Source organism: Hemiscyllium ocellatum, chromosome 26 (genome assembly GCF_020745735.1).
Source record: "Hemiscyllium ocellatum isolate sHemOce1 chromosome 26, sHemOce1.pat.X.cur, whole genome shotgun sequence".
Lineage (NCBI taxonomy): Eukaryota > Metazoa > Chordata > Chondrichthyes > Orectolobiformes > Hemiscylliidae > Hemiscyllium > Hemiscyllium ocellatum.
The window spans coordinates 18174064-18199132 of NC_083426.1; the positions used below are offsets into that span (position 1 = coordinate 18174064).

Below are 25069 nucleotides of genomic sequence, written 5' to 3' on the forward strand. Positions count from 1 at the left end.
TGTCCCTGCATTGCTCCACCCCCCACCCTCACTCTCTCTCTCTCCAGTTTGACAGACCTGCACACTATTACCATTGCTCCTCCTTTGAATCACTATGAGCTATGAGTGGCAAGCATGGGAAGGAACCATGCTGGGGTTGGAAGAGTAGCTCCTTTAAGATTCTGTGCATCCAATGTGTGGAGATAAACTTTTCCCCAACAGGCTGTCCTCAAGAAGGAATTCTGCTGAGCATTTTGGACGCTTTTGAGGTTTCTGCAAGTTACTGATGCACACAGGACTCAGAATCCTGACGAAGAGTCATCGGACGAGAAACGTTATTAAGCACATTTCGTTCTTAAATGTTCAACCTTCTCTCACAAGATCATTCTATCAAAGAGTGAAATGTGATTTGATTGAAGTGTACAAGACCTTGAATGGCTTTGACAAGGTGGAAGTAGAAAGGATATTTACACTTGTGGCCAAATCCAGAGCTAAGTGACACGGTTTCAGAATTACATGTTGCCAATTTAGAATAGAGAAGATTAATAATTTGCCTCAGAAAGTAATGGAAGTAGGTCATTTAAATATTATTAACCCAGACATGGATAGATCCTGGTTAGGAAAGGCAGTCAAACATGGGAATAGATGGGAACATGGAATTTGAAACAAACAGATCAGCAATTTCTCATTGAATGGAGGAGCAAGTTCAGAGGGCTGAATGATGTACTACTGTTCCTATTTCATAATGTTGTATGTAAAGTCATGACCAAGGTATTTTGCAAAACTCTGGGAGACAATGGGATACCGTGAATAGCAGCAGACTAGTAATTTAGAGACAGAGACTGATGCTCTGAGGATAACTGTCTGTTGGTGGAATTTAAATCCAATCAATAAATAATTCTGGCATTGAAATTCTGAAAGTGTAACCACGGAAGTATTATTGGCTGTCATTAAACAAAACCCACCTGGTTCATTAGCACGCGCTAGGAAAGGAAATCAACCATCTTTCGGAAGCCATTTCAGACTAGAAACATTAACTCAGTTTCTCCCTCCACAGAGGTTGCCTGGCATACTGAATGCATCCAATATTTTCTATTTTTAATCTGCCAACCTTTATCTAGTCTGGCTTACATGTGACTCCAGACTCACAGCAACGTGACTGGCCAGTGTAGTGTTTTTTGAAAGGTCTTAGCAAGTCATTCAATTGAAGGTGGGCAACACATACCAGTAAAGCAGGAAACTATAAGCCAGTTAACATGACATTTGTCATCGGGAAAATGCCAGAAGTTATTAAGACATAACTCTGCTTTCCTGGATAAACTCAATGGCAATCAGGAAGAGCTAACATTTATCAAAGGGAAATTATTAGATTATTTTGATTATTAGATTAGATTCCCCACAGTGTGGAAACAGGCCCATCAGCCCAACCAGTCCACACCAACCCTCCGAAGAACAACCCACCCAAACCCATTCCCCCTGACTAATGTTTAACCAAAATTTGGAGTTCTTCAAATAAGTAATGTGCTTTGGAAAAAGTAGAACCAGTTGATTTATAGTATTTCAAGTTTTACAAGGTATTTGATAAGTGCTACAGTGGCTATCACTGAAGATAAAAGCTTATAGTATAGGGAGTAAAACATTGGGAAAAAGAACGATATGCAAATGCTGGACGTCTGAAACAAAAACAGAAATAACTGGAAAAACTCAGCAAGTCTGACAGTGGAAAGCAGAGTTAATGTTACAGGTCTAATGGCCCTGCTTCAGAACTGAATAAATTATTAGTCTTTTTAAGGCTGGAAAGATATCATGAATGATTTGCCACGGGGTCTGTGTTGGATCTTCAATTCTTTGTAATTTTTACAAATGATTTGGATGGAGAGATCAAATCCAAATCAGCATTATTTGCCGATGACACAAAGATAGGTAGGGAAGTGAGTTGCAAAGAGGATATAAGGAGCCTATAAGGTGATATAGATAGTTTGAGTGGGCAAATATCTGGCAAATGGAATACAATGTTGGAAAGTGTAAAATTGTCCATTTTGGCAGAAAGAATACAGAAACATACTATATAAACAACGAGAGAGGTCTGAAATGCAGGGAGATCTGGGTGTTGTTAGTGAATGAATCACAGAAGGTTGTTATGCAGGTACAACAAGTAATCAGGAAAGCTGATAGTATGTTACAGTTTATTGAGAAGGAAATGGAATGTCGGAGTAGGGAGATAACACTTCAGTTATACAGTGAAACTACCTGAGGAGTATTGTGTACAGTCCTTTCACTGTATTTACAGAAGCATGTTAACGCATTGGAAGTTTACAGAAGGTTTAAATTAATAACTGGAGTGAGTGGATTACCTTATAAAGAAGGGCGAGACAGGTTAGATCTGCAGCCTCTGGAGTTTAGAAGAGGTGGAGGTGACACTCAGGTGGATGTTGAAAGGATGTTTCCACTTGTGGGAGAATCTAGAGCGAAGGGTTCATAATTTAATAATAAGCAGGTACCCATTTGTAACAGGAGGGTTGAGTGTCTTCGGAATTCTCTTCCTCAAAAGGCATCGGATGCAGAATCTTCAAAATATTTTCAGGCAGAGGAAGGTAGATTCTTAATTACCAAGGGGATGAAAGATTAATCAGGAATATGCAGGAATCTACATTTCAAGTTAAAATCAGATCAGTCACAATTTTATTAATTGGTGGAGCAGGCTCAAAGGGACAAATGGCCTCTTCTTGTTCCTTGTTAATTTGTACATTTCCAATTTTTTGAAAATCTTAATGTCCAGCTATCCAATGACATTACTGATGATGGAAGAGTTAGCGTTGCATCAGAAAGCTTATAAAATTGTTCTTCAAGTGTACTATTTCTCATGCAGTGCTCACTACTGAAACCTATGGTACAGACATACCACCTTGTATGACAATGACAATAGTTTTTGGACTGGTCCAAATGGATTGCAATAATGTTTTACTGACTGTGTTGTTAAAGATCCACTTCCATGCATAAGCTGAGTACTTGAGCAGCAAAACTCAATTTGTTTCTGACCAGATGTTTGACTCCCCACTTTGCTGTTAGACATGTGATGGGGAAAAACCATTTATATTTGATCTTGTTCAGAGCAATGGAATTGCAGGCCTGAGGAAACGAATAATAGAAAGGAAAATATCCCCAAGTGTTGATGTAGAAATGTATCCCTGTTGGGTAATGCTACTGATTTTAAAACTGACTGTTTAATAAAGTCAAATAAAGTATTATAATTTTCACACCATCTTGGAAATTAAGTGGACTATTTGACAATAAACTGCAACTGTAGGTGGCAAATATACCTGTCATATGCATTTCTATGTTTGGTGATAAACAAAATTTTAAAAAAACTCCTTGTGAGTTCCTTTATTCCAATTCAGTCTGTAGCCTCTATGAAAAAGAAACATGCTGATGTTCAAAATCCATATTCTATCCATTCTCACGCCCCCTCTCGAACCCAGGAAATGAAAAAGGCTTTTCAGCAAGAAGCAAAAAGAACTAAGAATGTCAAGCTACTCATTTCAGCAGCTGTAGCAGCCAGTAAAGATAAAATTGATGCTGGCTTTGAGATTTCAAAAGTTGCTCGGTAAGTAAAAAATTCCTTCAATAGCATAGTTATTTCTTCTGCAATTTGCATAATCACTGCTGAATTGTAATGTTTTGATCAAAGACAATGCAACAGGTACAAATATAATTAGCCTCCGGAATATTTTCTACGAATCCAGCTTAAACAAAGCTCTTAATTTACTTTTGAATACAGGAGAGGTCCCAGAGGACTGGACAATAGCCAATGTTTTTCCTTTGTGTAAGAAGGGCAACAGGGATAATCTCAAAATTACAGGCCAGTGAGCCTTACATTCGTATGGGAATTATTGGAGAAGGTAAAAACAATGACTGCAGATGCTGGAAACCAGATTCTGGATTAGAGTGGTGCTGGAAAAGCACAGCAGTTCAGGCAGCATCCGAGGAGAGGAAAATCGATGTTTCGGGCAATAGCCCTTCATCAGGAACACAGGCAGAGTGCCTGAAGGGGGGAGAAGCTTCTTTGGGACAGGATTTACAGAATTCGGAAAAATATCAATTTATTGGCACTAGAGTGTAACAAGAACACAGGTGTTGAAAAGTATAACCAGATGGGGAGGTTTCAGCAAAAGGCAAATCATGATGAGAGTTTAGTCGTGGACGTATTAATATTCTACTTATTCTTGAAGTTACAACTAAGTACTTTTACTTCTACAGAAATGTTGACTTTATCAATTTGGTTTCATATGGTTTCCATGGAGCTTGGGACCGGTTCACAGGACACATCAGTCCTTTATATCGAGGCAGTGCTGATAAAGGTGCTTATGCAAATTCTAATGTGGTATGTATACAAATACCAAATATTCACCAATTATTTATGGATGACTAGGCCATTTCACTCATTTGAATATATGTTCAGAACAGCCCTGTGTACTCTCCAACCCCACACTGCAGCATGGAATAGAACATAGAAAAGTACAGCACAGAACAGGCTCTTAGGCCCACGATGTTGTGCCACAGTTTAATCCTAATGTAAAATATAGTAACTTAACCTACGTACCCCTCAACTCACTGCTATCCATGTGCATGTCCAGCAGTCACTTAAATGTCCCCAGTGACTCTGCTTCCACCACCACAGCTGGCAACGCATTCCATGCATTCACAACTCTCTGCGTAAAGAACCTACCTCTGATGTCTCCTTTATACCTTCCTCCTAATATCTTCAAACTATGACTTCTCATACCAGTCAATCCTGCCCTGGGGTAAAGTCTCTGGCTATTGACACTATCTATTCCTCTCATTATTTTGTACACCTCGATCAGGTCTCCTCTCTTCCTCCTTCTCTCCAGAGAGAAAAGTCCAAGCTTATTCAACCTTTCTTCATAAGGCAAGCCCTCCGTCTAGGCAGCATCCTGGTAAACCTTCTTTGCACCCTCTCCAAAGCCTCGGTATCTTTCCTATAGTAGAATGACCAGAACTAGACACAATATTCCAAGTGTGGCCTCACCAGGGATGTGTAGAGCTGCAGCAAAATCCCAAGGCTCTTAAACTCGATCGCCCTGTTAATGAAAGCCAAAAACACCATATGCTTTCTTAACAACCCTATCCACTTGGGTGGCAAGTTTGAGGGATCTATGTACTTGCACACCCAGATCCCTCTGTTCCTCCACACTGCCAAGAATCCTGTCTTTAATCCTATATTCAGCATTCGAGTTCGACCTTCCAAAATGCATCACCTCGCACCCATCTGCCATTTCTCAGCCCAGCTCTGCATCCTGTCTATGTCACACCGCAGCAGCCCTCTATATGATCGATGGCATCTCCAACCCTTGTGTCATCTGCAAATTTACTAACCCACCCCTCAACCTCCTCATCCAAGTCATTTATAAAATCTACAAAGAACAGAGCCCTGCAGGACCCCACTCAACACTGTCCTCCAGGCAGAATATTTTCCATCTATAACCGCTCTCTGCTTTCTGTCAGCCAGCCAATTTTGAATCCAGAATCCAGAAAAGGCCCTACCTTTTCCCTGAACATTCTCTTATTCCTCACGTATGAGTAAAATGCCTTTGGGTTCTCCCTAATCAGTTATGCCAAGCCTTTATCGTGCCCCATCCTGGCTCTCCTCAGTCCATTTCTGAGCTCCTTTCTAGCAAGCCTGTAATCTAAAACTGTGCTAGATCCTTGCTTCCTCCACCTTACATAAGCTACCTTCATCCTTTTGATGAGAAGTTCCTCTGTTCTCGTCATCCAAGGTTCCTTAATCTTACCCTTTATCTGTCTCAGAGGAACAAATTTGTGCATCACTCGCAACAACTGCTCCTTAAATAGTCTCCACATGTCTGATGTGCCCTTTCTGTAGATCAATTGCTCCCAATCTGTACTGCCCAACTCCTGTCTGATAGCGTCATCATTTCCTTTTCCCCAATTAAATATCTTCCCACGGTAACTGCTCCTTTCACTCTCCAAGGCTATGCTAAATGTGAGGCAGTTGCGAGATCTGACACCTGTCCTGGCTCATTGCCGAGCATCAAATCCAAAATAGCCTCTCTCCTCATCGATCTGTCTACATACTGAGTAAGGAAACCCTCCTGAACACACCTGACAAAAACTGCTCCATCTGAACTATCTGCACTTTGGAGGTTCCAGTCGATATTGGGAAAGTTGAAATCACCCATAACAACCCTGCTACTTTTGCATTTTTCCAGAATCTGCCTGCCTCTGCAATCTTCAATCTCTCTACTGCTATTAGGTGATCTGTAGAAAACCCCAATGCGGTGACTGTTCCCTTGCTGTTCCTAACTTCCTCCCATACTGACTCAGTAGACAAACCTTCATCAACAACCTTTGTTTCTGTAGCTGTGATGCACACTCTGATTAGCAACGCTAAACCCCCTCCTCTTTTTCCACCCTCCATGCTCTTTTTATATATTCTAAACCCTGGAATATCAAGCAACCATTCCTGTCCCTGTGAAACCTATGTCTCCGTTATGGTCACAACATTGTAGCCCCAAGTACTGATCCATGCTCTATGTTCATCACGCTTATTCCGGACACTCCTTGCATTAAAGCAGACACACTTTAACCGATCTTATGTTTCATCGTGAGAGAAACATTCCTGATAAATTCAATATATCCTGTCACTATCTTGTCTGCAACTGACCCCCTCTCAGACACGTGGCTCTGATTCCCATCCCCCCTACCAAACTAGTTTAAACCCTCCCGAATCGCACGAGCAAATCTCCCACCCAGGACATTTGTACCCCTCCAGTTCAGGTGCAACCGGTCCTTCCCCAGAAGGTATCCCAATGGTCTGGGTATCTGAAGCCCTCCCTCCTGCACCAGCCTCACAGCTACGTATTAAGCTGCATTCGCTGACTGTTCCTCATTTCACTGTCTTGTGGCACCGGTAGAAAACCTGAGATCACTACTCTACTCATCCTGCTCTTCAGCTTCCAACCTAACTCTCTGTAGTCACTTTTGAGATCCTCAATCCCTTTCCTGGCTATATCATCGGTGCCAATATGTATCATGATTTCTGGCTGCTCACTCTCCCCCTTCAGAATCCTGTAAACCCAATGAGTGACATCCTGGACCCTGGCACTGGGGAGGTAACATACCTTCCAGGAGTTCGTTCCTGACCACAAAACCTTCTGTCAATCCGTCTAACTATTGAGTCCCCTACCACTAGCACTTTTCTATTTCCCCCCACCCCCCTTCCCTTCTGAGCCACAGTGCCAGGCTCAGTGCCAGAGACCTGACAACTACGGCCTTCCCCTGCTAGGCCGTCCCCACCAGCAGTATCCAAAACGGTATATTTATTGCTGAGGGGAACGGCCTCAGGGATCCTTGCCCTGACCGTCGGTTCCCTTTCCTCCCCTTGATTGTAACCCAGCTGTCCTTATCCTGTGTCTGGGGAGTGACCACTTCACTGTACATCCTCTCAATTTCCCCCTCAGACTCCCGAATGATCCGTAATTCATCCAGCTCCAGCTCCAGTTCCCTAACTCGGTTTTTGAGGAGCTGGAGTTGGGTGCACTTCCCGCAGATGTAGCCAGTGGAGACATGTGAAGTGTCTCTCACCTGCCACATTCTGCAGGAGGAACATGGATTTTCTTAGAAATGTTTCAGTTCCCAGTTCCACAACACCATTTTCTAGATTTATTGCATGTACTCTTGGTCTACTTAAGTGTTCAAACAGTATTCCAGAGTAAACTTGCTACTACCATTTTCTACTTTGCTTCTGTCCAAAACTCCTAACATTGCTGATTAGACTTATAGCTCTTGTGCAACTTTAGCCTTTAATGTCTTCCTCAATACGTCAGAACTGTATGTAGAATTCAAGGTGTGGCTTGTCCAGGTTATTGTACAGTTTGATCCCCACTTAAATTAATTTCATGTCTATTTAATTCAACATTCTATTGGCTTTAATCAAAGAGCAAAATACTGTAGCTGCTGTAAATCTAAAATAAAAACCAAAAAAAAATCAGCCCAACATTGGAGAGAAGCTGACTTAACATGAACAGGCCAAGGACCATTCATCAGAATTTGTCCGGTAGTTTGTGGTTTTAGTCTAAACAGCAGATGTTCACCCATCTACATTGCAACATTTTGATGAAGTAGATAATATTACTGGTGGTCTGACCATATTTACACATTTGGTAATTAGAAACACTCTGGCTTGTCAAGGAATATAAAGTCACCTTATGGGAATGATCTGCATTGAACTGGAGTGTACACAAAACTTGATATTCCAAAATACAATCAACTCTTTATTTCTGCTGCAGAATTACGCTGCCAAATATTGGATTCGGAATGGTTTACCACCAAACAAAATGATAATTGGATTTCCAACCTTCGGGCGTACGTTCACACTCAAGTCTTCAAATGCAAGTGTTGGCTCTGCAGCAATTGGTCCAGGACCCCCTGGCAACTACACGAAAGAGGCTGGTTTCCTCGCTTATTATGAGGTGATAAAATATATCTATTTCTAACCCACTAATAAATTGCACAAATGTCCATATGATCTTTTTCAGTATAAATGCAAACACGATATTTCCCGGTATGAGTCTGCCCCCAGTCATATGATCAGACTCTGCTGGAGGAGGACATCTGATGTGAACTTTCAGCTGCAATTAACCGCTGCGGCAAAACTGCTGGACATTAGTGCTAAAGGTGCAGAGGTATCAAGTGATTCCTGGGTGAATGACAGTTCTATGCAGACAATTATACCAGCCAATGAAACTTAAGGCTCAAGAAACAGAGTCAGAGTCAATCACACAGTTGAAGTGGATATAAATTAGAAATGAAAGAAGAAATGGGAATGAATGGATTGAGAGAAAGGAAAATAAATTTTAAATTTCAAAGACTTTATAAAGGTGCAAGGCTGCAGTTTCAATTACATCCTTTCCAAGTAGCAAGAGCACAAATCTCATCATTAATAGGGTCCTTATGTTGTGAAATACCAACCCTAATTTCCTGTGATGAGTTTAATAAATATTTACAATGCAAGTAATGTAAGTTTTTTGAAAATCATGGTGATTTTGAGAGAGAAGTCTTTCTGCAAAACAATGGTGAATTGACAAAAACAAAACCAGCATAAAGCGGAAATTTACGACAGTCTCACTCTTCCTCAATTTGCTGTAATTGTCATTTCATAATGTTTTGCACCAAAATTAGACATTATTTTGCAAACAAATTCCACCCCAGAATAATTAACATTATATAAAATTGCTGTCAATTGTGTTCAAAATGTCAATTAATTTTCACTTTTATAGCATCCATCATATCAGAATGTAACAGAAATCAATGAAATTTTCAAAATGCAGTCTTCCACCGCCTCTGCAGCCGTAACCTTGAATGCCTCGCTCTAAGCACCTATGATCTGTATGTCCACGTTTGCTACAATCTGCCTTTACTGCTCACAATACAAAGCTTTGGGCTGTATTTGGGTACATCTGACTATGATAAATCAAATCAAAATCAAATCATCCAGCTAATCTATACATACCACAGCCCCAAATAATTAGTTTTCCTTATTTAATTATTCCTGACAAAAATTCTCTAGAATCCCTACAGTGTGAAACAGGCCCTTGGCCCAACAAGTCCACAGTGACCCTCCGAAGAGTAACCTACCCAGACCATTCCCCGAACCTATTACTCTACGTTTACCCTTATCTAATGCTAACTTACACATCACTGAACATTATGGGCAATTTAGCATGCCCAACTCACCTAACCTGCACATCTTTGGATTCTGGGAGGAAATTGGAATATCTGGAGGACACCCACGCTTACATGGGGAGAACGTGCAAAATCCACACAGGCAGTCGCCCGAGGCTGGACTCGAACCCAGGTCCCTGGCACTAAGGCAGCAGTGCAAACCACTGAGCCACTGTGCCACCCAGCTTCCTAAACGTGTTTTATTTGATGACCGCAGATGCCTGAGAAGGTAAAGAATCATTAGTTTAATGCCCATTTAAAAAGAAAGTGTAAACATGATTGAATGCAATGAAATACGACAATGCAATACTACTGCTCCATAGCGCAGAGGTGGCAGCCTATGTGACATATGGAAACATTGTCTAGAGATATAGCTGTGGATATTTATTTGTACACAGAGAAAAGGGTATTTTTCTTCTAATGGACATTATATTACAATATCCAATTGTTCTCATTGACAGATTTGTGACTTTTTGAAAACTGCCACACCCCAATTTATTAAGGACCAGATGGTTTCATACGCAGTTAAGAAAGATGTATGGCTTGGATACGATGATCTGGACAGCTTTCGGACTAAAGTATGACTTGTGTATTATCAACTATATTGTTCTAACTGAATTTAAGGAAATATTCTGCTATACACTGTATTTGTGCACTAATCTTATCTAAGGTCAAGGATATCCACGTTTTTTGCTTACATGGGACACCATGGAGTCTTAAAAGCCAAATATTACATATCAAATTGCTAACAAATTTAAGATCATTGATGTATCTATTATTAAAGCAAAAAACATTCATTTCAAACCAAAGGCTGCAAGTGACATCTTGCCCATAAGCTGCAGTTTTGAAATAAAAACTTGCATTCTTCTGAACGACACGTCAAAGAATTTCACATCCACTAAAACAGAGATCATATAACTAACATTTAGGAATAGGTTAGACAAGTAGTTAAAAGAAATTAATGAGATTGCATTAAGCCAACAACTCATGAACAATAAACATCCTCACAAAACGTGTTTAGTTACTTTGCAATGAAAACACAGCAGCATTGTTCCAAAGTTGATAATTATCTACAGAAAACACCTATTTCAGTCAGGATGTTTAGAGATGCTGTACAAGGCGAGAGGTTCACAACGGGCTCATTACACTTAACCTCTAAACTGAACTTAAATCACCTATATGCAGAAATTATGAATGCTGAAATCTTGCTGGAACAGTAATGAATCAATACGATAATTAATGCGCCAGAACCTGAAACTTCAACATCATGGACCATCACCATCACTGCTTCTCATTCTCAGGACCTGCACCCTGACCAAGGGTAATGCAAATTGGTTGGGTCACTATTTATCCATTTTGCCTCAAAGAAAAAGTAAAGTTTGTGAATGCAGGAGAATATACGATTGCTACACAAACAGGAAGAAGTGAACTAGCTATATTTTTTATTGCTACTTCATTATTATAGGCTCAGTGGCTGAAGAAGAATAAATATGGAGGTGCCTTTGTGTGGACAATAGATCTCGACGATTTCCATGACCATTGCCAACAGGGAGTACTTCCTCTAACAACCAAACTGAACAAATTACTTAAAATAAATTCAGGTAAAGTACTTAATAATATAATTGATAAATAATAGCATTTCACAAATATGTTATTGCATGCAGTCATCCTATTGATGTTACAAAATTCAATTCTACTGATTCAAGATATTGCTAACTAAATTACTAAGTTGCTAACTAAATGATTAGAACCATCATGATGGTTCGGTTAACATAAAATGATTTAAATGGGTAACAACGTAAAAAGTATCTATCATCTTTACATACCAGAGAACTCTGGGCTGCATTCAAGATGTCCACAAAGGAAAACATGCACCTCATATAGAACATTTTACTGTATTTCTGTCCTTTATTTCAAGTCCACACTTCAAAACAACACAAAGTACAAATGTTTACCTTTAATTTGCCAGAAACTCCTCACCAGAAAATTATTACAATGGCACTTAAAGCAGTAAAAATTGGGCTGAATTTCAGAAATCCTAGTGCAGCCTTTGTATTCAAGGAAGACTTCCAATCAGTTGTAGACTCAGTGCAGTATTGTAAAGCAAAACACAAAAGAAACATTTACTGCTAACATTTAAGAAAAGTGAGACACTACTCTGGTCAACTGGGGATTTACTATCATTACTGTACCATTTTTTACCCAATGCTTGGTCACATGATTGCATATGTCATAGAAAATAATTATTTTATTGAATCTTAGTAAATAGAAATATTGTATCTTTCTTCCAGGCTGTAAAATGCAAAATTCACCTTCCAGCAGTAAAATTAATGACAACACAGAGATACGTATTAATGGGCCATGGTGCCTCAATAAAACAGCTGGAGTCTACGTTGACCCAAATGATCCTACCAGATTCTACCGCTGTGATCAACTAACCACCCATGAGCGCTGTGCTGATGGATTAGTTTTTGATAAAAACTGCTTATGCTGCAATTGGCCTAAAAATCCAGCAACTTTCCACAAGACTGTTACAACAAATAAGTAATGCATATCACCCTCCCCCAAAGATATTATGTGCCACATCAACCTTTAATACAGCTAGCAACAATAAGATACCATTCATCATGGGACCCCTAGCTGAACCATATTATTTTGGCTGCAAGTTTGGTGCTAATTCCTAGTTTAATGCTTGTAACATTTGCTCTTATAACAAGATTTTTTTCTTGAACTATCTTGGTGTTGGATGTCTTACTAAAGTCTTTCTGAAAGTTCAGGTAGAAAATATGTACCAACATGCCCCTCATTCATGACATGAGACACAAATTCAAAACAAAACCCATTGTGTAGGGAATTATCTTTCTTTTGGAGCCTACACTGAACTTTAATGGCTCCTTCCCTTCTCCAATAATTATAAAAGGAGATTTTTTATAATGACTTGTTCATCACTGGCAAGAAGATAGAAGAAAGATAGAATCGTAGACAGAATGTAGTTCCCTGGCATGGAATTGTTACCAAGTTTTTTTCCTCCCAGTCTACTGCATGGCTATTCTTGAGTCAACCAATAACCAAGCAAACACCACAGATTTTGTATTCCTGCCCATCATCAGACCTTCCAGAGAAATGGCCCCGAAGGTCTGGTATTTTTGGATGCATGAAACCATTGCTGAAATCAGAATGCAAGTACAATTCTAAATATACAGATTTTTCTTTCTTGAACTATCTTGGTGTTGGATGCCTTACTAAATATACTTCGAACATTGTGCACTTCCAATACATTTTCAGATTTTATTTCTTCTATCTCCTGATACTTTCAAGTTATTAGTCATTATGAGAAAGAAGAATCAAGGCATCCATTAGTCATAGCCACGGCATCAATCTCAAAAGGTGTTCTCCTCACTTCCCTCCAAGAAGCCAGCATAATATTTTCAATTATAATGATTTAGCATTTGAATTCTCATTCTATTATATCCTGATTTTAGGAAACAATTGCTAGGAGCTCTGTAACTTCTTTTAGTTACAAGCCAAGTTTTTCGAATTTTCCAATGTTTACCTTTGGACAGCCTAAAGAATTAGGATTATTCACATTGGAGAAGTCCTATTACCATCTGTTAAATCTTGACTATCTACCAAAATCAAATAAAGTCTCTCACTGCAAACTGGAAATTTTTTTTAGTATTTTTTTACACAATTATATTGACCAGAACTTCCACAGGTCTGCTTATGCTAAGTTCTCAGAACAGTCTTTGTTTCCAGCTTTGTTTTTTTTCTTTTTTGTATCCCCTTTTCATCCTACAGACATCCATAATTCTATGTAGTTGTTGGGTCCCGTTATTGAAAAGGCAGCACATTGTGGTGACTGCTTCCACTACTGCAGAAGTACGCAAGTGCTATATACAATTAATGCCTTTTGAGCTTAAAGCCACACACAGGTTGTGTGCATTATTTGGTAGTGAATGCCCAGAGGGAAATCTGATTAGGAACAAAAGCAAGCAGAAGGAAAGAATAGCAAGGCTGATGGCTGCTCAGGAAAGAAGAGGAACATGCAATTCCAAAGCACTGCTAACATAGGAGTTTTGTTTACACAAGATCATTAAGCCAAGCCAGCCATTGTGTCCACAGACAACTAACTGGTAAAGAGGAATTCAATTGGGGGTTAAACATCACAGACATTGGAAGTTTCCAAAATAAATAGCATTTACTGTTTTGTTGGCAGCTGCTAAGAGATGGTGTATGTAAACCACAAATTGCAAGACAGATATCCTGATGCTATTTGTTTTTAAATTCAGAAAGTTGCAACAAAAAGCTCAATGTTCAAGTAAAACAAAAGATGCTAGTCGATCAAATGGAAATCAACTTGGGCTGAAGGATTATTGTCTTTCTGATTTTAAAAAGTAAAACAAATGAAGTTGAATTAAACTTTGAGCACAATTGCTATCTGTAATAATTCAGGCAAAATGAGAACATTTAAAAAGCAATTGTTTAATTTCATGGCCTGGGACTTAGATAAAAAATGCTGTTTGGAAATAAATTCCCTTGACAACTGGTGTGGAGGTTTGTGTTCCTCCCTCTATTGTTGACTATGCTACACGTTACTCTGACTCTTTCACATATTTTCTTTTCTTTATATTTTATTGAGAGAAAATAGATTTTTTTTAATATTACAAGTACAAAATAATGCAATTCAATACAGTACAAAAATAAACCCAAATTAAAAAAAAGAAAAAATCCCTAAGCACCCTCCTGTACAAATGTATAAACATATATAGCTGAAAATGTGTTGCTGGTTAAAGCACAGCAGGTTAGGCAGCATCCAAGGAACAGGAAATTCGATGTTTCGGGCATAAGCCCTTCATCAGGAAATGGATGATACGTTGTATACGGAGGTTGGTGGGGTGGTGTGTGAGAACCAATGGGGTTCTGTCTTGGTGGTGGTTGGAGGAGCGGGGCTCAAGGGCGGAGGAGCGGGAAGTAGAGGAGATGCGGTGGAGGGCATCGTCGATCACGTCTGGAGGGAATCTGCGGTCCTTGAAGAAGGAGGCCATCTGGGCTGTGCGGTGTTGGAACTGGTCCTCCTGGGAGCAGATGCGGCGGAGACATCCTGATGAAGGGCTTATGCCCGAAACGTCGAATTTCCTGTTCCTTGGATGCTGCCTAACCTGCTGTGCTTTAACCAGCAACACATTTTCAGCTGTGATCTCCAGCATCTGCAGACCTCATTTTTTACCCTTATAAACATATATAGAAAAATATAAAATTAAACGAAAACCTCAACTAGCTATTTAACTAACTAAATAAATAAATAACCAACAACAAACAAATAAATAGTAATAATTCAGCCCAGCCAAATAAAACACTCAAATTCACAGTTCCTCCTCCTTGGATATCAGATTCGTGAAACACAATTGTTCCAGCTATATCAAAGCCCTTGTTCGTGTGGCAGATAAATCTATGTCCAGGCACTCCATAAAGGTCTGCCATGTCTTGTAAAAATTCTTAGTTTTGTGGTGCACCATATTTGTGAGAGAATCCAGGGGAATATGCTCCAGAACAATCTTCCGCCAACCTGACAGTCCCGGGGGTTTTCTGGATGTCCAACCTAACAAGATATTCTTTCTTGCACAGTACGTGAGAATATTGAAAAGTTTTTCTTATGTCTGCAGGAAATACAGTGGGTAGGCCCAAAAGGAAAGAGATAGGGTCCTTCTCCACCCTTATACCCAAACTCCTCTCCAATGTGCCTGCCACAGCACGCCAATATGTTTGAAGCCTATCGCAAGACCAAAGACAATGGGTAAGAGTGCCCGTGCAGATCTTGCACTTGGGACATGCTGAAGATAGCCCTGGTTTAAATTTCGACAAACGGTCTGGAGCCAAGTGGACCCTGTGGAGAATCTTCAACTGTAAAGCAAGGGTCCTATTGCAAATTGATATCTTCCTTGCATTCTCCCAAATATCGTCCCATGCCTCTGAGGAAACTTCAGCACCCAGCCCTCTTTCCCACATCTTGCAGTCGATCAGACTCATCTGAGGTGGCACCCCCCAATTGATGATATAAAGTACTGATTAAGAGTGAACTCTTAGCCCTTAGCACCCCCCTCTCTATGTCAGACTTGCAGGGATCAGTCAAAAGTGAGGTCTTTTTTGAATAAAATCCCGAACTTGGAAAAAACAGGTCTCTGTTAGATATATCGTACTTCCGTACTAACTGATTGAATGACATCATTACATCTCCTTCAAATAAATCACCCATGCAAGACACACCCCTAGCTGCCCAACGTTTAAATCCTGAATCGATCATAGCCAGTTGAAAATCCAGCATATCCACTAAAGGTGGAAACAAAGATGTTTTGTAAATATTGCCTTCCCTCTGCTGAATTGCCCTCCATGCTTTAACAGTATTAATGACTATTGGGTTATGCCAATATTCCCTAACTGTCCTCCAAAAACAGCAAACTGGTAAAGGTGCACCTTGCCTGGGAGGCTTTGATATCTAGCCATATTGATAGAGGATCCCCACAAACCCAATCACTCAGGTAGGTCAAAAGTGAGCTTAATTGGTCATTTTTAATGTCTGGAAGGTCTACTCCCTCCAATCTGTGAGGCAACTGCAGTTTGGCTAATTTAATGAGGGGCCGCTTACAATGCCAAACAAAGAAACTGAACCAACTGTTCAGTCTCCTGAGTTTTTGTTTATTGAAAATCAGGGGGAATAATATATATATTGGGTATAGCAAACATGGGAGAATATTCATCTTAATAAGCACTATCTGATCCAACCATGAGACTGGAAGTGCCTCCCATCTTTGAAGATCTTGTTTATTTTTTCCAAATAATTGACTAAAATTGGCTTTAAACTGCCAATCGAGAACTGAATTGGTGAATATGCCCAAATACACAAAACTCCCCCTGTGACCACCTAAATGGGAATCTATAGTCGCCCTCAAGTGCCAGCTCCTTCATAAGACCACCCATAGGCATAGCCTCTGATTTAGCAAAATTAATCTTATACCCTGAAAAAGGGCCAAACGCGTGAAGGCATTGTATCAGGTGAGGCACTGTAACTGCTGGATTTATCAAACAAATTAGGACATTGTCTGCATACAGCGAGATCTTATGTAATTTTGACCCCACTTCTGGAGCTGATATATTGGGATCCCCACGAATGGCCTCCTATCAGTGGTTCAATCACCAACGTAAAAAGTAATGGTGAAAGGGAACAGCCCTGCTGGCTGCCCCTAAAAATATTACAATTGCTTGATCGTACCCCATTGGTGATGACTGCCATGAGAGGTACACCATAGAGAACCTTTACCCATCTTACGAAGACTTTGCCTAAACCAAACCACTCTAGAGCATCGAAAATGTACGGCCACTCAACCCGGTCAAATGCCTTCTCTGCATCTAAAGAAATCACCAATCCCTGTATTGACTGCTGTTGGCATGCTTGAATTACGTTAAGCAGCCTCCTAACGTTATTGGAGGATCTATGACCCTTTATAAAGCCCGTCCTATCCTCTTTAGTAATAGAGGGTAACACAGTCGCCAGCCTTAACGCAAAAGCCTTAGAGAGGATCTTAAAGTCCACATTTCAGAGCGAGACGGGCCTGTATGAAGCACAGTCTTCCGTGCCCTTCCCTGTATTTAAAGATAAGTGAAATATTGGCCTCTCTCAGAGATGGTGGGAGAGGATCATGACTGTATGAGTCATTAAACATATTCAGCATCGGGCCTGACAGTATACTTATAAATTCCTTACAGAATTCACTGGGAAGTCTGTCAGGACCGGCACCTTTCCACTCTGAAGCTGTCTCACAGCTTCCTGCACTTCTGGCTCTGATAAAGGGGCATTGAGAAAGGACTGTTGGTCAGGAGTCACATTTGGGAGCTTCAGATCTCTAAAAAAGGATTCCATTTTGGCCTGCCCCTTCTCACAATCCTCATATTGGTATAACTTAGAGTAAAATCCCTGGAACGCCACATTAATCTTTTTAGAATCACGTTAGGTTCCCAGACCCCTCCCTAAATCACCATTATGGTTTGTGGGACACTCCTCTTTCTTGCAAGGTATGCTAAGTATTTGCCTGGCTTGTCACCATGCTCGTATAACCTTTGCTTTGCAAAAGTCAGCTCCTTCTTTGCCGTCTGTGTGAGCACTTAATTTAATGCAGATCGCAGTGCCATAATCCTTTGTAGTTGAGGGCGTGTCAAAATAGGCCTTCTCAGCTGCCTTCAACCATGCTTCAAGGAGACGTTGCTGCTCACCCTTCTGCCGCTTCCTACTGGTGGAATATGAAATAACTAACCCCCAGCATAGGCTTTGGCAGTTTCCCAGAGAACGGATGAGCTATCAACTGAGTCTATGCGGATGCCTAGGAATGCCCGAAATTCCCTAGAGAAATACTCCACAAACTTAATATCCATGAGAACAAAGGGATTCATTTGCCAGCACCTTGAACCCAATGTAACATCCTTAGTCTTAACCATAAGGCATACTGGAATGAATCCCAAGTTCCCTCAGTCTCCGCTTGACACTGTCGTAAGATTTTTGTTTCTGGGTCACCGCCAAAGTCCTGAAAAAATATGATCTTAGACCCCTCATAAATTAGGGCCTTCGGATCCTTCCCCTGGACTCTGGAAGCCTCCATGACTCTCTCTTTATCCCGGTAATGATGGAATTGCACCAGGAGAGGACGAGGACATTGACCCAGACCCAGTTTCCGCGCTGCGACCCGATGAGCCCACTTTATCTTCAATCCTCTCATGCCAGCCTCCAAGTCAAGGAATATTGGAAGCCAATCCTCAACAAATTCCTCAGGCCGTTCACCTTCTTTACCCTCAGGCAGACTGATGATCTGAACGTTTTTTCTCCTGCCCCTGTTTTCAAGATCATTCACTTGGTCATGCAAATTAAGGCCTGCGTCTTCAGGGCTTGGATCCCATCCTTGGATGAACTGGCATCAAATTCCACCACTCTGATCCTGTGCTCCACCTCATCCGTCCTCTTCTCCAGGTCTCCTAGCTGCTGCTCATGCTTCTGCAGCAAGGAAGAGATTGGAGCCAAATTTTCTTCAATTTGCTTCCCCAGCATCTCATGAGTCTTCGAGAGCTGGTTCACCAGATCCTGGAGAGTAATCGGCTCCGAGGCTGCTGCAGGCTGAACTGCAGATCCGGCCTCGGATGCTCTTTCTCCTTTTTTCGGCATCTCTGGATGGCGGAAAATAAAAGGTAAGTTATCTTTCCGGAGTTCCAAGAAATCCCGATGACCTGGTTGGGAGGGTTAAAGGACCGTCCTGCTCCTGCTGCAATGTGAAGCTCTGCAGTGCAATCTTCTCAGATCACCGCCATCTTAGATCCTCCTCATTTATTTTCTGATCTAGCTTTAATGTCAGCATGACAGCACCCTCTCCCCAGACCCCAAATATCAGAGAAACTTCTGGAAAGCAAAAATTTTTAATTTACATAGGTAATCTAAGAGGGCCAGTAAACATTTTACACAAGCAATAAGATGAACTCCTGGCTCATTAATCTATACTCAATTTAACAGTAGCACCAAATACAGTATATTGGAGCTGAAAACCTAGCAGTGTAACAGAAAACAAAAAAAAATGTTACAGCAGTGAAGTCAAATACCTTAACGAGAGAAAAAAAGTGTTGAAGGATTCAGGGTAGCTTGCAGCATTGTAACGAAGAGGGAGAAACACTAGCTTCTGCACCAGCTGTCAAGAAAATTTGTTTTCAATCAACATTTTAAGAAGCCAGGTCATGAAATTACCCAACTACTTTTTAAACATTTCATCTTGATTGAATTATTACAGTTGACGATTGCGCTCAAAATTTAAATCAACTTCATCTGTTGTACCTTTTAAAAATCAAAAAGACAGTAATAATTCTGCTGAAGCCCTGGTCTATAAACGGAAATCGCTATCATCTGTTGACTTGTTATATTAATGTATCTATTCATTAGGCTATTTTGGTGCAAATTACTGAAGTTGACAAGGCTTGGTCAACCACCACAATGCAGGAGAGAGTCGCTGCTGGAAGCAAACAAAGGGGAAGCTTAAAAATCAATTAAAAATGCAAGATATGGAAACAGTTGTTCGGCATATATTCCTTTGATTTGGACTGTACATCTCAAGTTCAATTAGAACATTATCAAACATTTCAAATGCAGGGGAAAGATCAGATCAGATAAAGCTAAAACATTCCAAAAGCTTGCAGCTAAATTGTTCATAAATTACTTTTGTGTGATTTTTAAAAATGTGATATATTTTCCTTCCATTACAGCAATTCTACAAATATTATTTAGACATTTGTGTTACAAAAATATTAATATTAACATTAGGGTGCCAATTTTAAGTTTCAAAACAAAGATCTTCCAGAAGTACACAAACTTAAGTATTCAAGTAAATAACAATCTTGGATGAAGTCATTCTGAATTGATATGCAAGAAAGATGAATACTTTAAGTAGCTAAGATCCAGGTGAGTTTATTCACAAATTAGAAAACAAAATGCTTGAGCTTTAAATCACTGAAAATACACAAGCATTCATATAGTAAAGCAATAATTCACCAATGTTATTAATATTGCTTTCTATTAGCTTTTGAAAACCTCCTAATTAGGTCTTATTAAAATTGACAAAAATCAAATCATAATACTATATTTGAAGTACAGTTCACACTGATGTATTAAAACCATATAGTACAATTAATAATATTGTTGAAACATAATGTTGCTTTCCACAAGCCTTTTCCATTAGCTTTACAGAAATTTGAAATGTAATCAACAAACAACCAGTTTAATTCAAAATATGCATGGACTGATTTGAAAGGGAACAAAGCAATCAATTTCAATCAAGAAACACATCATTTATTTTACTGACTAACATCTTTAAAAATTCAAAGGAATATGTTGATAACTCCTGTAGGCAAGTTATTCTCAGTGTCCAGGCCAATAGCTATCACTCATGTGAACATTATAAAAACAGATTATCTGGTCTTTATCAGATTGCTCCTAATGTTCTTAAGTGATGACAGAGAATGGATGTTCATCTGCATTTTCAACACAACCAAAATAGAAAAACAGTGAAAACAGCAATGAGTTTAGCAACAAGTGTATGACTGAAGGGTGATATTAGCTGTATTAAGAGTAAAATGAGTGCAAGAGAGTGTTCATCTTAGCTAATGATAATCTATCACCACCTCACTTTATACTTCTAGAGATGATAGGCCACCACAGATCTTCAGAACATATGGTTCAGGTTTAAAAATTATTCCCACTCAAAAATATGCAAGATATTTCTATACTGTCACAGCTTTATAGATTTATGCATTGAAAATCATAAGAAAGATAGTGGTTTCTAAAGCAGCAAAAGGTTTCCCAAATAGGAAAGAAATCAAGAATAAAGCCAGCAGCTTTACAAGTATTTATATGAAAGAATGCTAATGAGATGCAGCTTGTCATAACAAACCCACCAGTTGTTTCACAGATCAGTATTAGATCTGTGCTGTCCAAAGATAGAGCAACACAAACCCCTGTTGCATCTGCCTATTAAGTGTTGTGGCTATAAATTCATTAAAATCTGAGCACTTAACAGAAAATTGGATAAATATTGAAATAAGATACAAGGCTGTGAAATATAGCAGTGGGATTTATTTTGGATACTTAACAAAAACCCATTGCAGACATGGAGCTGAATAGCCAATTTATTAGCTAAAACTTCAATTGTTTAACTTGACTATATGTGCAACTGCAAATATCAAATCAAACTCATCATACAGATTGTAGAATGCAGCTTGATCAAGATTTCTTGAAATATAAAGTATAATCATTTATTTCTGGTTTATGGTGGTTACTCAGATTGATTGGAAAACAATTTGAAAATGTGTATGTTTTATCATTTTGGAAATTCTTCAAACACAACATCATAGAATTAGCCATTTTAGACATTTCAGAACCATAAACAAGATGAGATAAAAACCAAAATTATTTAAGTAAACCACAACAGATCAAGTGGAAATTTAAATATCTTACCAAAATATATGTAAAGATATCAAGTTTATAGTACCCTCAATGTGTGCATACCCACTTGAATATTGAACTGTAGTGAACTAATTGTGAACTCCACAGTAATTTTAAGAATCATGATCTGAGAACATACAATACTTCCAAAAAGTGCTAAGTATTAAGAATGAAATATCTCACGGAATCCTTTAAGTCACATAGACAGATGATGATATAACTTGGAACATGTGCCGACAGGTAAGTCAACAGTTTCTGAAACCACAGCACTACAAAAAGTCTGAAGTCCTACATCACATCACTTTTCTCAACTAAGATAGAAAGGAGTAGCACAAAGCACTTTTATGCAAAGAAAATATATTACATATAAACATGTTATAATGCTTTCCAATTCTAAAAACTAAATATAAAATGAACAAAGAATTCAAAGCAAATAAATTAACAACCTAGTCATAACAGTGAAATAGGTATTCACCACCTGAATTCAGTTTATACGACAGTAAACTTGCTATTTCTGAAAGCAGATAACTTTTCTACTAAAAAAATACTTTAGAAGTACATGATGCGATGGTTTCAAATTACTTCCCAGATTACCATATAGAAGGTAGAATATTAGATGGAACAAATTACGCAGTAAACATATCTGGGTACATACCTGATGTAATTTTATGTTATTTCTATAATCCATGCATTATATTTAGTTTATACACCTACTGTTCTTTCACAGCAGCAATGAAAGCAGAAGTGCAACAAGTCAGGGCGCAAGCATTAATTTTTAATTTAATAAAATTAAATTACTTGACAATCAATCAAGATACTGATATTCTAACTGTGAAAAACCCTCATTTATACTTTCAATCATTAAATTAACTTCTAAGAAACAGTAAATCTCTTATTTAATAAAATACTGGAGGGTTTCATCAGTGTATCTCTAATAGCTTTCATATATATCAAGTACATAGAGATGTATAAATGAGAGTTCTTGGTAGGACAACACTGAAAAGACTTAACTTTCCTAATTCAGGAGTCTGATACTAAAATTGTTACACAAGGGAAATTATTCTGGAGGCCATTAAAGAAGTCACATAACATGAAAGACCTTTTGGAAAAAGCGTTACAATAAATGTCAGCTTCTATAAATTGACAACCAGATTTTATTGAAGCACATATCAGGTATTTTGTATTTAGTGGCTTTTTTTTAAAATATGCAATATTTGCATGACTTTAAGAATTTACTGCTTACATTTAAATTTGACACAAGTCAGTCTTGGTGAGAAATAAAAGAGATTCTAGGTAATGCAGAAAGTTGAAGAATGTAAAATCGTACAAAAAATCCACAAAAGCTTGGAGTGATGCATCCAGGAGCAGATTTTAAAAATGTAGTTCTGCAAATTAGTTAGTCCTTCTCCAAAACCACTATTTTCCCAATTTTAAACACACATCTGATTGTTAACAATTCATTGTCGTCTAGTTTACCCCTCCTCCATATATCAAGTCTTCAAAAACAATTCCAATATGCGAGGAGCAGTCTCACTTGTGAGAAAGTTGTGATTGTAGATCTAGATGTATCATATTTGTAAAAATGTCATAATGCCTTTGCATGATGCTGTAAAATCAGAGTGCAGGTACTTGACAGCAAATCAGATGGAGGCAACAGCATCTTGAAACACTATAGTGCTGTTTATTTGGCAAGAACAGCATCTTGTATCTCCAAAATATTCTTCAAAAATAACAAACCACGTCTATTCCAGAAGATCCTGAAACAAAAAGAAAATTTGGGTTTCAATGCAAAATATTGATTCTGGGAAGTTGTATTTTACATATCATTTACATACAACAGGGGAACGGCACACATGAACAATTTCAAATCACTAAATCTAATTAACCTTGATTTCAGGAAGCAACACTGAAAAAGAGTGCATTCTGATTTCAGGTGTATAAGACATCATCTTCACAAAAATTAATATAACTAATATTTCATATGTATTCTACAGAACCTTACATCAACAAATAAACTCCATCCTTACTCATGAAGGAAATGACCAAAATGTGAAGTAATTATTTCATAAGCCGATGTCAACCATTAATAGATTGCATTCTGCTACAGACGCACTAGTAATTTCATACTATGAAGTGTTGAAACCCATTCAAAATTCTCTACCACAAACCATATAAAGTTACATACAGAAACAAAGCTCACTTTATGTAAACATTTGTAAGTTTAATACTCCACTCCTAACTATGGACTTAATAGACAAATAGGTTACATTTCTGGACCCTGATTATAAATTTGATTACTCAATAGAAACCAAGAAGTTAGAATAGAATGCACTCTTCTGCAGCTTGCATTTTATTGTCCATTTACAAAATACCATCCAAATTTCATTTTGGGGCACTATAAATTCATTCAAAAAATTATAGTTAAATAAATTATATCAGAGAAAAATAGGTTAATAAAGCTTTAATTAGAACTATTCTGATAGGAATAGAATATACTGTGTTAAAAAGTGGTGACTGATGACAAATCTTTATAAGCTACAATTTGTAGCCCTATGCAAAAATGCTAACTGTTTTGTTACAACTGAAGCTAGAGTGCAATGTCACTCTAGTCCCACCACTCCACTGGTCACGACAAATTTAAAATGCATGACTCAGTTAACAATACAGCCAATAATATATTTTACGTATGTCAAATGTTCAAGATAGGTTTCAATTGATGATCTATCACAGACAAATATCACTGAATACAGGTAGTTGTCACTGGAACACCTGCAGATGCAGTTCCTTCAGGAAGTGACAAAAACTCAGATCTCACAACAAACTCTCCAAAATGGTTTTCACAGAAAAGCTACCATCTGGCTGGCTTCTCCACTTCAGGAGGCAGTAGCCCAACTGAACTTTATGGAATATCAAAACAAAACTCCTGACAGCCATAAGCAGAAAATGTGTTGCTGGAAAAGCGCAGCATGTCAGACAGCATCCAAGGAGCAGGAGAATCGACATTTTGGGCATGAGCTCTTCTTCAGGAAACCCTAACCTTCTTCTCCTGACAGCCATAAACCTAGACAAGTGATTTCCAGTAAACAAGCCCAAGCATCAGCTTAAAGCCACAGGATTCCAACAAACATCTTTCAAAAATAAAGATCTTTTATTGAACTAGCTCTTTTCTTAAAACAGAGAGAGCTGGGTCAATAAAAATAGTTTATTTGAACAGTTAGAAGAGACACCTCTCCTTTTTTTTAAATTTAACAAAAATGGCATCACTGCTGACTGTTCAAATAAAGTACTGTCCACTATGCTTCAGGT

The 25069-nt window shown here is 38.8% G+C and overlaps 2 protein-coding genes across 2 annotated transcripts in view; one reads left to right on the top strand and one right to left on the bottom strand.

Moving 5' to 3' along the window:
* LOC132828105 (chitinase-3-like protein 1) overlaps positions 1–12289 on the top strand; it is a 38559-nt gene extending 26270 nt beyond the window's left edge. The window contains exons 6-11 of the mRNA XM_060845014.1: positions 3459–3583; positions 4237–4360; positions 8307–8489; positions 10203–10319; positions 11207–11342; positions 12033–12289. Of these exons, the coding sequence (XP_060700997.1) occupies positions 3459–3583; positions 4237–4360; positions 8307–8489; positions 10203–10319; positions 11207–11342; positions 12033–12289 (942 nt within the window). The remainder of the gene's footprint in view (positions 1–3458; positions 3584–4236; positions 4361–8306; positions 8490–10202; positions 10320–11206; positions 11343–12032) is intronic.
* Positions 12290–20320: 8031 nt separating this feature from the next.
* LOC132828370 (sortilin-like) overlaps positions 20321–25069 on the bottom strand; it is a 72216-nt gene continuing 67467 nt past the window's right edge. Inside the window, exon 20 of the mRNA XM_060845410.1 lies at positions 20321–23520. Within this exon, the coding sequence (XP_060701393.1) occupies positions 23506–23520 (15 nt within the window). The 3' untranslated portion in view covers positions 20321–23505. The remainder of the gene's footprint in view (positions 23521–25069) is intronic.